Source organism: Bacillus rossius, chromosome 5 (genome assembly GCF_032445375.1).
Source record: "Bacillus rossius redtenbacheri isolate Brsri chromosome 5, Brsri_v3, whole genome shotgun sequence".
Classification (NCBI taxonomy): Eukaryota; Metazoa; Arthropoda; class Insecta; order Phasmatodea; family Bacillidae; genus Bacillus; species Bacillus rossius.
In genome coordinates, this window is record NC_086333.1 from 16,393,152 (window position 1) to 16,409,819 (window position 16,668).

General features: G+C 46.9%; 1 protein-coding gene across 3 annotated transcripts in view; it reads left to right on the top strand.

Moving 5' to 3' along the window:
* The window catches only part of LOC134531613 (large ribosomal subunit protein bL28m), a 63,192-nt gene extending 62,474 nt beyond the window's left edge, over positions 1-718 (top strand). For all 3 annotated transcript variants that reach the window (XM_063367364.1, XM_063367365.1, XM_063367363.1), the window contains one exon: positions 380-718. In XM_063367364.1, the coding sequence (XP_063223434.1) occupies positions 380-449 (70 nt within the window). In that variant the 3' untranslated portion in view covers positions 450-718. The remainder of the gene's footprint in view (positions 1-379) is intronic.
* The last annotated feature ends 15,950 nt before the right edge of the window (positions 719-16,668 follow it).

Consider the following 16,668-nt stretch of genomic DNA (forward strand, 5'->3'; position numbering starts at 1 on the left):
ACAAGGTGTCTTCACTCACTCCCTTACTACCCTCCTGCTATGTTATCCTCCCTTTCCTTCTTAACATATATCTTTTTTCCATCAAATTATCCATATATTCCTTAGGTTTCACAGGACCTTTTCCTCTGTTTTTCTATTGTTCTAATTGTGTAGCTTTCTTTTGAGGATTTTTACTTTTGTAATATATTTTTGTTCCATTTACATGATTAAAAACTAATTACCTCAAAACATGTATACTAAAGTTTGAATAAATAATGTTTTTTCTTAGCAGGGGAAGTAACTCATATAAAAAGGAGAATATCTATATAAAAGGTTCCATGTAATAATGTATTCCAGACAGAAACAAGGCATTTAGCTTTGGTTTTGCATTCTTTCACAGGTCGGAGTCTTGGTTTTCCAAGATGAACCCCTTCAAAGAAAAGGATTCGTCACATGCCCATCCTTCATAACTTTGTTCAAAATGGAAAGTGGTTTAGATTTTTTATTTTATTTTGATTTCAGTTTGTTAATGTACTTGTTATTGTATTCTGTTTTTAAAAACTTAAAAAGTTATGAATGTGTATTTATTTTTATTTTGAAACCACTTATGTTTTGCCCAGCTGAATATTGATTACTTTTACCTAATATTTTCTTTTTAAGCAGTAAATATAAGTTATTTATTGCTTGTGTAATATGTATTTTCTGATTGCTTATCATTAAAGTTGGGACAGTACCATTATTTTGATGCTCAATACTTAATACTGTTTTCAGATTGGAACCCTTGGTACTTTTGATACTTAATGCTGTTAGTAAAATGAGTTTAGATTCATTTTGCATTTTATAATTGAATATTTTATGTAGTTGAAATATTTTAAAATAAAATAAATAATGAAACTATATAGAATGAGTTACAGGTTAGTTACAAAAAAATTATGTAAATTAAAAATAACACTGAACAAAAAGTTACTGTAGTGTTATCTATTCACAAAATTTACAATTTTTATTAACAAAATCAAACACCTAAACTCTTTCAAGATCAAGTCTTCTACTTGTCCTGGCAGTGAAAACTCTAGCGGTACAGTTTCAACAGTACCTGGACTTCCTTACTAGCTGTCTTATGTAAGGCTATGGTGTAACTTTAGTATAGGAGGTGTAAATCAATTCTCAATAGTATTGAGGGGCGGTTCAGAGACTGAAAATCGCTACACTTCCAGATTGTTTTTATTTTGGTCAAATGTGAATAAAACCTTCGAAATCAGCTACCCAACCACTCTGCCCGATCAGTATAAGTATCTGCGTACCTGGAAACAACGGTCATCCGAGTCAGGCTCTTGAGACGAGAGGATGTGTTTCTCCTTCCTCCTGGCTGGCTTTGGGCACGCGAAGGCGGCCGGTCCCCTTTTCTGGAACATGTGGGTTTTGCTCGTGCATTCTCAGGACAAGGCTGAGAGCCGCAGTGTTGCCAGTTCTGCTCGACCCTCTTCCTCCGCCAGTACCCTCCCAAGACCCTCCGGGGCTGATCGAGGTTGACAATCCGCCGGTGAGCAAAGTTTGACGGCCCGTCAGAAATTACTTTCGTACGAACTTTAGATATTAGCACATTACCGTGCTGTACATGATAATCAATGTTAACTATGATTCAAGATAAAATCATAATACACATTAACACATTAAAAATATTATTTATAATATTTTCACTAACATTTCAAACATAAATCTTGAAATGAGACATTACAAACATGCTCTATCATCCTATAATAATTTCAAATTTTCTTATGGTTAACTCAATTTGGGAAGACCTGATGTTAATGAGACATAATTTATACCAGCTACTTAAAGATCAAATAAATAAGATTTATAATGGCAGAACAAATTTATAAATAGTGATTTACACAAATTAAATTCTTTACTGAGTAACTTAAATCCAATTATTGCAATAGTAAATTGTCTAATTAGAGGTGTTATTATTAAACATCATAGCAGGCATTGTACACTATTTAATACTTAAAACATTACAAATGTGAATTTTTTTAATCAAAATCCACAAAGAAATATGGATGCAAAATATCTAATTTCTTTATTATTTAGATATGAGACAATATTTACAACTTTTAACATCATAAAACATGCCTTCGTCAATCATTAATTAAAAAATTCTTTGATTTAATTTCATAAATGAACTCACTGAAACCATTGGCAGATACAGGAATTTATTTCAAGAGAGCATCTGAAGGAAATAAAAACAATAAAATAAAAAATTTGTTTTTTAAAAACTTAACATGAACAACAGGAAGTTTGGACAGTTACGTTATCATTCTGAACATGCATCACTGCCTTCATTGAGATCTCTCATATTTTTTTCATTATTTCCCCCCTGCATCAGCCACTGCTTATAACCTTACAGAGTGGGCATACACGTGAATCAAGGAACGACTGATGAACGAGCTGTAGATGGGGAATGCTAAGCATTCTTGGATCAAACCCAATTAAAAATAATCCACTATTAATATTGTTATTACAATTAAACTTAATTAAACACCTAAGCAAAATCCTTCTGCTAAGTAACATAAACAAAACCAGTGATTATATAATTTCTAACTGATAATCTGCCAGGCTTGAAGTTGACAGAACAAAATTTTGTAATAATTTCGTTAATTTTGTTGAAAATATTGTGGTATTACAGCCTATTAATTTAAAGACAGATTTTGAAGAAAATACTGCTTATTGCAGCAGTTACTATGTTGCTACTTCCAGAAAATATTTATGTAATTTTTCATATCGTTATATACTATGACGTCGTCCGGGCCTGCGGCCCCTTTGAGCCCGATATGACACCGCCCAACCACCGTCTCATTTCAAACCTCCCGCTCGTGCGTGCGTGTGTGCGTGTGTTTCCAGCCCAGAAAGAGGGCACCTAGCTGCAGTGCGCCGCACCCCTAAGTATGCTAATTATTATTGTAACCCTTTTTCTTTTATTCTTTTGCCCCAGTGTCTTGTTGCAGTTGAATCATGTGTTTCTCCAATTTAAATATTACAATTAAATATAAAACTATAGACGTTGCCCGGGCGGACCCGAATAGGCACGGACTTGGACGAGAGTAGAAATGTTTTAGAATAATTCTTAATAACTACGTAAACATTAATGTATTTTAAATTGCCAGTAATTTCTATATAATTATTAATGTAATCTACTATTTACTTAACTTTCGCCGGGGCACGGAATCGCAGAGTGTGTAACGGTCATTGTGTTCGGCGCGAAGGGCGCCATGTTGCCACCTGCAAACCATGATCTCAGCCCAGTCTATCTCACCCGCCAGCCGAGGGCGGTCGTGTCGCTGCCTTGAGGCGACCACGTGCGTGGCTCGCCTCCTCACTTAAAAGCCGATTCGTGCCCCGGGCATTATTATCAGTTGTACCAGTGAAGGGACGTGTACGGAAATAAATCGTGAGTACAATAAACTAATTAACTGTGTTACGTGTCTTTGTGTTCGGGGGACCACGTGGGACCCCAACCTGGTCGGCGGCGTGTGGAACGCCCCTGAGAACCCACTGCGTGTTAGAAGCGTGCCCGACGCTGAGAGCGGGCTTAGGTAGGGTCGAGAGCGGCGCGTTCAATATCCAGAGGGCCAAGTATCTCGCCGCACACGGGCCACGTAACGCCCTGGGTTAGAGTCTCTCGCCAGGTCCACGTGCCCACTCACGTGGTGGCGCCCACTCATTTGCTCCGATAATTTCTCCATAACACCGTACGCCCTCAACTATATAGACAATAACCACCGTAAGTTTGCATCCATTACTTCCGGATAGATAAATAAAATATTCTGCAAAATTTTGTCTGAAACGGTTTTTGATACGACCAACCCTTATTGTTAGGCGTGGCCAAAATAGGAGTTGAAGGACCAAAAGATTCATAACTCCCTTAGTAAAAACATTATCAAATCCGTTCAAAGTTGTTGTATACGTTCTAATAATTATCTAAAACTTTTGCTTGAAACTAATTTTTATACATCAAAAACTTACCAAATCATGACCAAAATGGTTGAAATGTATTCATGCCCTTGTCACCCTACCGGTCCCTGCTACGATGTTGCCGTCGCTGAGGGCACCAACTAGCCTATGTTTAGACCCAGCTGGCCAGTTCACAGGTAGAGCGGAGATCCTCGGGGTCGTGACGTCGCCATGTGCCTGGCAGGGAGCTGGATCGGTAGAGGTGGTGGCCTGGTGCCGGCGGAGCTGCTCAATTACCGGCGGAACCGTTCACTTGCGAGGCGCGACACACAACTTGCCTGCTCCAGGCCTGAAGCTCAACAGCCGCGTTCCGCATCGCTGCGCGTCACCCGGAGCCGGCTTCCCGCAAAAACATCCCAAGCACGGCAGGACTCTTCAAGCCGCGAACTACACCCCCACCCTGGTGAGGCGATGAGGGGACATAACGACCTGTGCGAGCGAAGGGAGCACTTGGGACGATGTCAAATGCCCCCCCTTCACTGATGCCGTTAAGACCCTCGAAGCCCCATATCACACGCATTGCCTCGGGTCCTGTTCCCCACCAATGTTCGCAATGTATCTGGAGGGTTCTTTGCTCGGGGTTTGGCTGGCAATGATGGGGAGAATAGACCAGGCGTCCAAAGGGAGGAGGGTCATTACATGAAGGCGGGGTGCATCGGGGTGTGGCGCTCGGTTGATCTCATGTGGGTGCTCCCACTAGTAGTCCACCAGGTATCGTGGGGCTACAAGGGCTCGGGTAGAGCACCTCAGTCCCTCGTGTCGGGCTTCCCCTGGGATGCTGGACTCCCCTTGACTCTCCCGTTGATGTTCGACTTCATCCCTGTCTCCCGTTAGGCCGCTGGGTGTAACTGTCGTTGCCCTGGGGCTGTTCTCGCAGCCCTGTTCCACCAAGACTTGCCGTGTGGTGCATGGACGCCCTTCCTGAGATGGTCCGGCTTCGGATTGATCTGGCTCCTCCATGTTCATAGTGAACATTGAACTGCCATGGCTCACGTCCAATGGCCAGCGTGGTTGATCCCAGCCGGGCCATCCTGGCGAACTGGATCGGGAGTCGTCGTCTATTCCATCAGGGAATGTGATCTGCGGATCCGACACGGGGTTGAGCAGGGTTGGGTCGTCCCCATCGTAAAGTTCTACGGACAATACCTCTGGGTCCAGCTGATCCATCAAGCTGTTGAGCTCGCGCAAAGTTGCGCCGCTCGAACGGGACATGGGATGAGTGGTAGATGGGTGTTGGTCGGATGGGGACGTGGTATGAGTGGTGGTTAGGTGTTATGCTGATGGAGACGTGGGACAAGGGGAGGTTAAGTGTTGATCTAATGGTTATGTGGGACAAGAAGCGTTGGGGTGTTGAGCTGCTGGGGACGTGGGGTTAGCAGTGGATGTATGCTGGTCATTTCCACTGTCCCTGACCCCCGCTGGGACAGTTGGGGCACCTGTGGGTGGGACAAGATGCAAATCATCCCGGTGGATCTTTGTCGACCTACCGTTCGGGAGTTGGATCAAGTAAGAAGTGGGCCCTAGACGTCGCAGTACCTCCGGGGGGGGGGGAGGGGGGGCCCATTTAGGGCTCAGACCTGTGCAGTAGCACTTGCTGCTAGACGACAGTTGGTGACACCAGGCATACACCATTTGCCCGGGCTCCAATGGTGTCGATGGATTTGGTGATTGTGAAGTGCGCATGTCTAGGAATCGAGCCTGATGTTGCCGTGCCTCTTCTCTGAAGTCAGTGACAGGGGGAAGGGTGACAACTCCTGCTGCTTCTGCGACCCGGAGCTTCCCTGGTAGGGCGAGATTCTGCCCATGAAGCAGTTCAGCAGGGGTGTGGCCCGTGACTACATTGGTCTGCCGCCGCAGGCAATAGAGCAGCTTGGGCAGGTGGAGGTCCCATTTGGAATGGTTTTCTCCCAGACGGAGGCGAAACTCGATTTTTATGTCCTGGTTGCGACGCTCCGTCGGTTTCGCCCTGGGGTGGTAAGTCGGGGTAGTGTGGTGCCCTACATCCCACCTGCGGAAGTCGGCCTTCCACCGCCGTCCTGCGAACTGTGTCCCATTTTCCGTTAGTAACACTCTCGGATACCCATAACGGGGGAAAACCCATTGTCCAGTAGGGCTGCTCCTGTCCCTGCTCGTACGTTGGATACGGCGAACACCTCCGACCAATGTGTGAACGCATCCGTGACCACGACGAGGAACTGCTTGCCCCGCGACGTGCGAGGGTAGGGGCCCATGCCGTCGAGGGCTACAGTGTGGAATCGTTCCTCCGGTCGCCTGGGGCGCTGTTGCTCAATCCCATTGGCCTGACGGGCCTTGCACTGCTGGCAGAGCTGGCAGTTGCGCACGTATTCCCGGACATCACGTGCTATACCCGGCCAATGGAACAGCTTCATGATCTCCTGTTTGGTCTGATCTGCTCCCGGGTGGCCTGCTAGGTCATGGTTGTGGAAATACTGCAGCACCAGCTGTCGTGCAGTGGGGGGTACATGGGTCTGCCAGGTGTCTATGTACCCGGCACCCTGCTCTGCAGGACCCCATCCAGGTTGCGCTGGTGTGGGAGGGCACGTTCACCGCATGCTGCCAGGTTCCACTGTGTGTATGGGTCATCCTGCTGGGCCAATTTCACATGATCTACCAGAGTGGCCAGGATGGGCAATGCCTCTGCTTGGACCATGGGATCCGCTCGTCCGACGACGTAGAGTGCTGCTGGAGGTGATGCTGCTAGACCGGTAGCTGGCTAGTGGGACGGTGGCATCAGGTCATCCCACCCTTGAGTGTCTTGGAAGATAGTATCGGGGTCTGGGTGACGGGACAGCTCGTCTGCCAGCTGGTTCTCTCGCCCAGGGACGTAATCGACATGGAATGAGAAGCCCTGGATCATGAGTGCCCAGCAGGTGAACTTCTATTTTCGTCCCTGGTTGGAGTCCAGCCACTGCAGACACTGACTATCCGTGCACAGGGTATAATGGTCTCCCCTCATAGTCCAGTCAATGAATGCTCAAAAGGGGGGTGTAGAGGGAAATGGAAGGAACACAATTTTTGACTTTGGGACTTTGTTTGGACCTATTTTTCGGTTTTTCTCTTATATCTCGGAAACTATACGCTCTAGTGAAAAGACCAATCTATACTAAAATAAAGCTGATAAAATTTTCCACAAAATTTATTCGTTTCAATTTTTATCTATCTCGCATAGTTTATGAGATATTTGCGTTCAAATTCGCTAATTTTAAGGGGGGGAAATGTTTTTTCTTGCATTTTTTGCCCTATTTGACTAGATAACTTTTTATCCGTTCGTCGTATGTAAAGATTATGCAGAAAGAAAGTTGTTGATAGTTAAATTTCCTTTAAGAAAATCAAAAAAAATTTTATTTTATCTTTAATCATTGTAAAGTTAGAGCAATTTCACCTTTTTGTGTAAATCGCGAGATTTTTCAAAATAGTTTAACTTCCGTATTTTTCGCTATTCCATTGCTCTAACTATATATAAGTTAATATATACATATTTATGCGTATAAATCGTATGTAATATATACAGTATATATAAGTGGCACATAAATAAATTATTTGTATACATGTATATATAATGTTTTTTCAGGTACATATATAGTTCTGCAAAAGTAATATTGTTTGGTATCGTTTCATACTATTTTTGGCACCGGGAAACGAATGGAAGAACTTTCAGGGCTCCTTTGGAGAGATACAGTACAGTAGAGATGCACCTCCATAAAAGAGTTTGTGGGGTTCTATTCACGTCAAGTGAGAAGCACAAAGATTTTGGACAAGCCCGCCAAATTAAGGATGCAGCTGATGTTACCAAACAAATTCAGTGGTTTGGGAAATATTTTTCCTTTCCGGCTACCAGCGACATCATATCCATTGCGACGGGGGTGGTTTGTGACAAAACAATCGCATGCTACAATACTGTTACAGTTGGTAAACAAGCAATAGCTTAAATGGTAAGTTGCCCATTTTCTGATATTAAACTGTCTCGAAAAAATCTAGCACTCCCCCTTTCAACTGTAAGCTCGTCAATCAAGATCAATGACGAAAAAGTGTCGGTGGATCCTTTTGTGCTATTACAACGCATAGCCATAAGCAAGAAAACTGACCAAGATTTAAAAACTTATTTGCAATATGAATTAGCTCATTTCCCTTTGGTTTCTTCAATGAGGGTGGGATGAGGAAATTGAGGAAGTCGGTTCTCTACAAAGAGCTAAAAGCAACAACCAAAGAAATACATGTGACACACTTTTACATTGTTATGGACGGAGGACTTCTCCTCCACAAAGTTATATAGCAAAGAGGTTCCACGATATCTATAATTTGTGATGGGTATGCCAATTTCGTGAACAGCCACTATCGTGGACGGAGTTGTACTGTAGTGTTTGATGGGTACACGAGATCATCATCAAGTACCAAGGTCGCTGAGCAGCAAAGGCGGTACCATCTAAGAAAGTACATACATTTCAATCAGGAGACAGTCATAACTGTGAAGCAGGAAGACTTCCTTTCAAATATCTACAACAAAAGTCGACTGATTAACATGCTAAAGGTCACACTACAGGCACATGGAATCAGTACACTTCAAGCACAGAACGATGCCGATGTCCTAATTGTAGACACAGCTGTAGAGTTATCACATACCACTGCTATTGCTGTTATAGGTGAGTATGTCGACCTAATAGTCCTGTTGATGGCCAAAACACCTGGTGACCAGGATATAATTTTTGTAAAGCCTGGACGTGGAAACATAAATCCTTCATTGTTTTCTACCCAGGAGCTTCAGACCCAGGGGCTGGGAGATATACTTTTTCTACATGCCTTCACTGGGTGCGATACCACCTCAGCAGCCTTCCGAAAGAGTAAGCTTGGATTTATCAAAATGTATTTGAAGTCTCCAGATATCCAGGGAGCTGCTGCAGTTTTCTCAGACCTTTCCTCAACAAAGGATGATATATAGGAAGCTGGAAAAAAGTGTATTTTGAGGTGGTGTGGGGCCCAACCTAAAGAGAGGTCTTTAAATGCTTACCGTTTCCAATATTTTGTTAAATCAGTAGCCAATATCAAACCGGACATCTCATGCCTCCCACCAACTGAGGGGGCAGCGAAACAACATTCACTGAGGACATATCACCAAGTCCAGATGTGGTTGGGACTGCCTCCTCAGATTTATGGGTGGGAGCTAACCACCAATAAATTTCTAATACCGGTGCACAGTGAGCAACAGGTTGCACCAGATGAAATATTAAAAATGATATTTTGTCGGTGCACGAAGGATTGTGCCACCACCAAATTTGGATCCAGAAAGGCATCTCTCAAGTGTTCCCCTGCCTGCCAAAGTTGCCAGGGTAACTGTTCAAACCTAGACAATACACTTATGCATATTAGTAAAGATTAGAATAAAACCATAAATTATGCACGTTTTTGAAGAAAGGGGCTTTGATAGGAGCATCGTTGTCTTACATATCAAGCAAGCATCATTTCGAAATCTATATTAGTTAATTAGTTATAAGCAAAATTGAAATAGCACTGAACCTTATTAGGTTAACGCGGGTTGCCTAGTGCCCCTGAAACACTGGAGTGGCCTCTTAAGGCAAATATATAATATTATATGTTCATATTATTTCTTTATATGCCACTTAGCCTATATGTAGTTGATAATTGATACTGTTAATACATATTAATACGTATGTATTTACTTACATTTAGAGTTAGATAAGTGGAATAACAAAAAAAAACAAAATTTAAACTATGCTGAAAAATCTCGCGATTTACACAAAAAGGTGAAATTGCTCTAACTTTACAATGATTGAAGATAAAAAATTTTTTTTGGATTTTTTTGAAGAAAATTTAATTATCTACAATTTTTTTCTGCATGATCTTTACGTACGACGAACGGATAAAAAGTTATCTAGTCAAATAGTGCAAAAAACGTACCTAAGTAAAAACATTTCCCCCCTAAAAATTAGCGAATGTGAACGCAAATATCTCATAAACTATGCAAGATAGAGAAAAATTAAAACTAATAAATTTTGTGGAAAATTTTATCAGCTTTATTTTAGTATAGATTGGTCTTTTCACTAGAGCGTATAGTTTCCGAGATATTAGAGAAAAACCGAAAAAGGGACCTTCTACATTCCCCCCTCCCTCCCGCTCACCACCTAGAAGTGGGGACTTTTAGTATGTTTACCTCCTTACTAGTCCAAACAAAGTCCCAAAGTCAAAAATTGTGTTCCTTCCATTTCCCTCTACAACTTTTCATTGACTGGACTATCAAGGTGGTGCCGGTAGCGTTTGAGGGCCCACACCACCGCGAGACACTCCTGCTCGTTCACGTGATAGCATCATTCTGCGGGGCCGAACTTGGCACTTGCATACTCTGCTACCTGCCGCTCCCCATCATCACCCACCTGGTAGAGAACCGCGCCCATACCGTCCTGGCTGGCATCCGTCTGGACAAAGATGGGCTTGTCTGGGGCCAGGCATGACAGGTTGTGGCACTTGCGGAACTGTTGCTTCACTTGGATGAGTGATTGGTCCGCGGCTTCCGTCTACCAGAACTTTGTTTTCGGGGAGAGAATGTCCGTCATGGGCGCGGTGATTGTGGCGAAATTGGGAATGAATGAACGTAACCAGTTAAACAGCCCCATTATCTTCTGGAAATGCTTCCTGGTGCAGGGCGCCTGTTTCCTGTCAATGAGGGTTAGCTGTTCGGGGATGGGGCGGCAGCCCTCGGCGCTGACGATGTGCCCCAAGAACTCTAGCTCACGGGCGCCGATTTAACACTTGTGTGGCATGCATGTGAGTCCGTGCGTGGGCGAGTCATTCAAGGACCAGCGAGAGATGGTGGGCATGGTCCTCCCACATCCGAGACCAGATGATCACTTCATCCAGGTATGCGTCGGCAAAATCGCCAACGTACCCATTCAGGACACGGACCATCATGGTCTGGTATGTCGCGGGGGTGTCCTGCAGCCCGAATGGCATCGCGCAGAACTGAAAGCGCCGCCTATCGGGCGCCGTGAACGCGGTCGTGGGGTGATCCTTGGGGCTTACTGGGACTTGCCAGTACCCCGACTTCAGGTCAAGTGTCGAAAAGATACGGATGTCTCCTAACCCTGTGAGGGCCTCTGAGATGTTGATGAGGGGTGGCGGTGCGGGGATGGTGAGGTTATTGATAGGGTTGAAATTAACACAGGTTCTAAGTGAGCCATCTTTTTTGTCTGCCATTACGATCCTACAGTTGTATGGGGACTCGCTAGGCTCTATGATGCCATCGCGCAACATCTCTGCGATTTGCTCCCTGATGGCAAGTAGTTCGCGGGGCCCAAACCCGAATGGTATCTCGTAAGGTGGCATGTAAGGGATGGTGGGGATGCAATGCTCTGTGACATTGGTGCGGCGTAGTTGGTCTGCCGCGGAGAACACCTGCAGCTGCTGCTCCAGGATTGTCTCTAACAATCTGTGGTACTCATGGGGAACATTGTGGCGGAGATCAGCTAGGCGGGGGGGTTCGGCCCGGGAAGGGGGTAGGGTGTGTCTCAGCCCATATACAGTTCGGTGGCCCCTGTTCCCCACATGGATCCTCCCTGCGCGGATCTCAACAGTGGCGTCCTCTTGTACCAGCCAGGGTAGCCCCAGGATGAAGTTATCGCGAAGGTCCCGCACAACCAGGGCACTGGTATAGCTCACAATGTCTCTAACGCCAATCCTTACCTGGGCACGCCCAGTCGTTAGCGTGCTAGTCCGAGTAGTGGCCAGCTGAATGGTGTCGACCTCCGGCACCATGTCCCCCTCAGGAATGAGGTGGGCCGCGACATAAGTGTGTGTGGCTGCGGTGTCCACTAGCGCGGCTATGGACTGCCCATTCAGCTCCACTGTGATCCGGATCAGCTCCACGGCCTCTGGCCCCACTCGGCCCAGGCGGGTTTTGGCCCGACTCGGTCCTGCAGCTGCGGGCGGGGGCGGCGCCGATGCCTGCTGGGCGGTGTCGTTCGCCGGCAACCTGGGGTGGGTCCCAAATGGATGAGGCAGGCTGACCCACTAGTGCTAGGGGGTGATACTGTGGCTGGACTGCTGCAGATGTGGGCGGGGGTGATGCCAACGCCCGATGAGCAGCGTCGCTTCTTGGAGGGAGGTGTTGCTCCCCGATGTCCTGGTACGTAGTGCGCTCGGGTGGAGCGTCACCGTTGCCTGGTGGCCGTGGTGGCGCATGCATGTGTGGGGCTGGACGAAGGGTAGGGGGGTGTTGGCCAGCAATGTCAGTGCTCCCTAGATGGAGTTTCCCGGAGGTGTGGCCTCCCCCCTTCGCGCCTGCCAGATGGCCTTGCATGTCGGGCACACATTGTGCCAGTGGTTTTCCGCCGTGGGGCAATAGCGACAGCGAGGCGGGCGACTGTCTTGGGCACCCTGTGGTCTGCCGCGGCGCTCCTCATGGCGCGGTTGTTGCGCGGCCCGGCTGGGCGGGCTGGTTTGTGATGCTCCCCCGTCCCCCGGGGCGGAGTGTAAGGCCGTAAGGCCTGTAGTTATCGGAGGTGGCTGTTCTACGTACAGAATGACTGCTTGCGCGTCCTCTTATTGTTTTCGTAGTTCCAGCTGGGCTTCGGAGGAGGACGGACATGTCCTGGAGCTGCTCGACTAGACCTTCAGGCCTAAGCTGTGTGTAGCACTTATCAGTGCTACCAAGCAGCATTTTTAAATTTTTTTTTCAAAGGTAGCCTGTGCACCCAGTGTGCGCAGGCAGGTAGCAATGGTAACGGTAATCAGGTAACGGTATTATTATTGACGACCAACGAGCTCTGAGACACCTGGGGAGTTAGATCCCCTGTAGTCTAGCCTGAGCCCAGCTAACTTAGCCCCGCGGGACGGTCAGTGGGTGATTACGAGTGTGAGGCACTGACAAAAAGAAAATGACTGAAATGGACGATACAACGCCCTCCCGTCAGGAAGAAACCACCGACGGCGACTGGCAGACAGTCGCCACAAAGAAGGCGAAGAGGTCGCACCACGAGATGGCGGCCTCTACTTCCGACAGGCAGGCGGGCCCCACCCCCCCAACCCAACAGCCACCTGCGCAGCGCCTAAGGCCCCTCGTGTCAAGCCACTCTTCGTGTTCCTTGACCAGGGACATCAATACCCGCGTGTGTACCATGCCTTGAAAAACGCCCTAACCGAACACTTCTCGTGCGTGAACAGAGGTAGGGACGAGATACTGGTGCACACCTCCAGTATCCTAGAATACCAGCATGCAATTAAGGCCCTTCAGGCCATTGGGGCACAACATTCGGTGCTGCTGCAACAGCACGAAGTGCCGAATAAATTCGTGCTGCGTGGCGTGCATCGCCACACACCGACGGACTTTCTCCAAGAGGAGTTCGCCGTGCTGAATCTGCCTGTCTAGAACCACTGGTTCCTGGAAAACAGGCAGAGGCGAGAAAAGTGCGACGCCCTCGTCATCGAGGTGCCGCAGTCGTGCGACACATATCAGATCAAGGCCTTACGCGAATTTGCAGGAATGCAGATCCACGTAGACGACTACAGACGACCGAAGGGCCCTGCACAGTGCAGCAAATGCCAATGTTTTAACCAAGTTGGCAAGGGCTGCAGCACGGCAGCAGTCGATGGTGCGGCGGCCCACAAAGCGCCACAGACTGCCCGCACGGAGGCCAGCAGGAGCACAAGAAGTGTGCTCACTGCGAAGAACCACACTGCGCCAACTACAAAGGGTGCAGTGTATGCAAGAAGGAGACATGCAGGTACCTTCCCCCCCGAGAGCGCAAGAAACTGGAGCAACAATCCTGCCGTGACATGCGCTACAGGAAGCGCGCCACCGACCAGCACCAGCCCTAACAGCAAACACCAGAGGGACAACACGCCCATCCCCCAAGACCCAACCCCCGAGCTTCGGTGAGTACCTGGCACAGGCCAGCGGGAGCCGGTTCGTGCCCCTGCAGCAGCACTGGGAGCCCAGCCACAACGAGCTGGACTACCCAGTCCTAGCCAACAACCCATGGCAGAAGAAGAGGTGATTCAAGAAGATCCCCACGGGCCACAAGAATGGACAAGGCAAACCCCCATGCCCCACCCAGGACATGCCCCGACAGCCCGCCCAGGACAAGCTGGCAGCAACCAAGCCAGCACCAACACCAGCGAAGAGAACGCCTACGCCCACCCAGCCCCAGGCCGCACCTGAGGCCACCATGGCAGTTGACACAACACCTGCGCAGCCGACTGCCCAGCCAACACCATCCACCAGCACCCAAACACCAGCCCTCGTAGACATGCAAGCAGCCCTGCAGGCACATGATGCCATCAGGGACAACGCCCACCTGCAGAGCGCCATCGGCCCTCTCTGCCAGATACTGGTAATTTGGCTAGACCCAGCCAAATCCATGGGCGAAAATCTTTGAGCCACCATGGACTGTGTCTGTGCGCTTGCTGAAGCCGCCCATGGCCAGCAATAATCCGGCCCCGAGTTGCATCACAACCCCGGCCACTAGTAATAAGTTACATTCCCTCCAATTCTGGAATGCACGTGGCATTAAAAATAAATGATCGGAATTTATCAACCATCTCGATAAATATAAAATAAAAATAGCTGTGATGAACGAAATGAATCTAACACCGACAGACAGGCTGACAATACTGAATTATGTTATATATAGGCGCGACCAGGAGGCAAGAGGCAGCGAAGTAGCCCTTGCTATCCACACTAGTGCCAAACACTCTGCTTTCCAGCTTCCTGATTTTCAACATCTTGAGGCTATTGAAATTAATTTAAACACAAATATACAACAGATCAAACTAATCTCAATGTAAGCTCCACCAGGTAGGTCTTTCAGCGAGGCGGATCTGGACGCTCTGTATGGGGCGGCCACGAGCTTCCTCACTGTAGGCGACATAAATGCCAAGCACATAGAGTGGTACCGCAGGCACACTACAGCGAACGGCAGACTACTCTACACTCACCAACTTAACAGAAACTACCACATACATGCTCCCTCAGAGCCCACACATGAATCTGGCATGCCTGATATCTTAGATATCGCCCTGAAAAAAACATGTCAACGTGGGATTCGAACTCGAGGTTGTACACGACATGTCATCGGATCATTTCCCAGTCCATTTGATCTTCGATGATGCCAACACAGACTCAAACCCACCACGAAAAATCAGGGACTACAGAAATGCGGACTGGCAACGCTTTAGAAACTATTTAACAATAAATCTCCCTGATGCTGCCGAAATATACATTGAAAACGGCGATAACTTAAATTCTGCGATTCTATAATTAACAGAGAAAATCCAGGATGGTATTAGCCAGTGCATCCCAGAAAAGGAGGTTAGGTTAGCACATGACGAGCTGCCAGAATACAACCGCAGCTTGATTTCACAAAATATCGACTGCGGCGCGAATAAACACGGCGTCGCACACAGCAGACGAAACGCCGAATAAATGAATTACAAACAGTAATATCAGGCGAAATTTCACTCTCGAAAAGCAGCCAGTGGGAAACTAAAATTGCAAGACTCGACACCCAGGACGGAAGCGCCTGGACAATGACGAAATGAATTTTAAACAAATCGGATAAAATACGGCCCCTTGAAACAAACAATGGCGTAGTTTTCCAGCCCCGTGACAAGGCACAAGCTTTCGCTGACACACTGGAAACAGCATTCCAGACCAACATGCAGCCCTGCGATAGGCTATTAACAGCGCAAATTTACCGCGAACTCCGTGTTAAATTGCGACTACCCACATTCTCTGCGCCTCTTCTAACACAGGCACAAGAAATAAAGCATGCTATCAAAAAAATGAAGTCGCCAAAAGACGGCATACAGGCTGTTGTTCTCAAACAACTCCCGAACAAAACACTAGAATATATAGCCGAGTGCATAAATGAAACATTTAGGTTAAATATTTTCCCCTCGCAATGGAAAGAGGCTAGAGTTATAGTCTTCCACAAGCCAAGCAAAAACAAAACACTGCCCCAGAATTACAGACCTATCAGTCTGCTAAGTACTGTATCTAAAGTCGTAGAGAGTATCATACTACACCGACTTAACATACACATACACGAAAATTACATTCTACCGAATGAACAGTTCGGTTTTTGCAGTACACATTCGACAGTGCATCAGCTAGTGCGCCTGGCAGAAGAAATCACAAGCGCATTTAACGTACAACACTACGTAGTTGCTACATTTATAGATGTAGAAAAAGCCTTCGACAGAGTATTTCATGCGGGGCTAATCTACAAACTCTACCAAACAGTATTCCCGGACTGCTATATCAAGCTAGTCGCGCCATACTCAGCAGACAGAACCTTTAGAGTATTTACCGAAGGAGCTCCATCTGACCTAAAACAAATAAGAGCAGGTGTTCCACTGGGAAGCATCTTAGGCCCTGTACTCTTCAATGTATATGTCAGTGACATGACACGCCCCGCACACCGCCTAGTAAAGCTTGGCTGCTATGCAGATGACACAGTGCTGTATTGTAATACCCCAAGTGTCTTAAAGAATTATTAAGTAAGTAGGTAAAAAGATTTGGAAACTCTGCTTACTGGAGCCCTCAATTAATAACTATAAAAGTCAAGAACAGAGGCGACACTAGGAGTAAACAAAGCAAATTTAGAGACTCCCTGCGAAAACTAGGGAGAACAGGATCGTAATTATAGATTA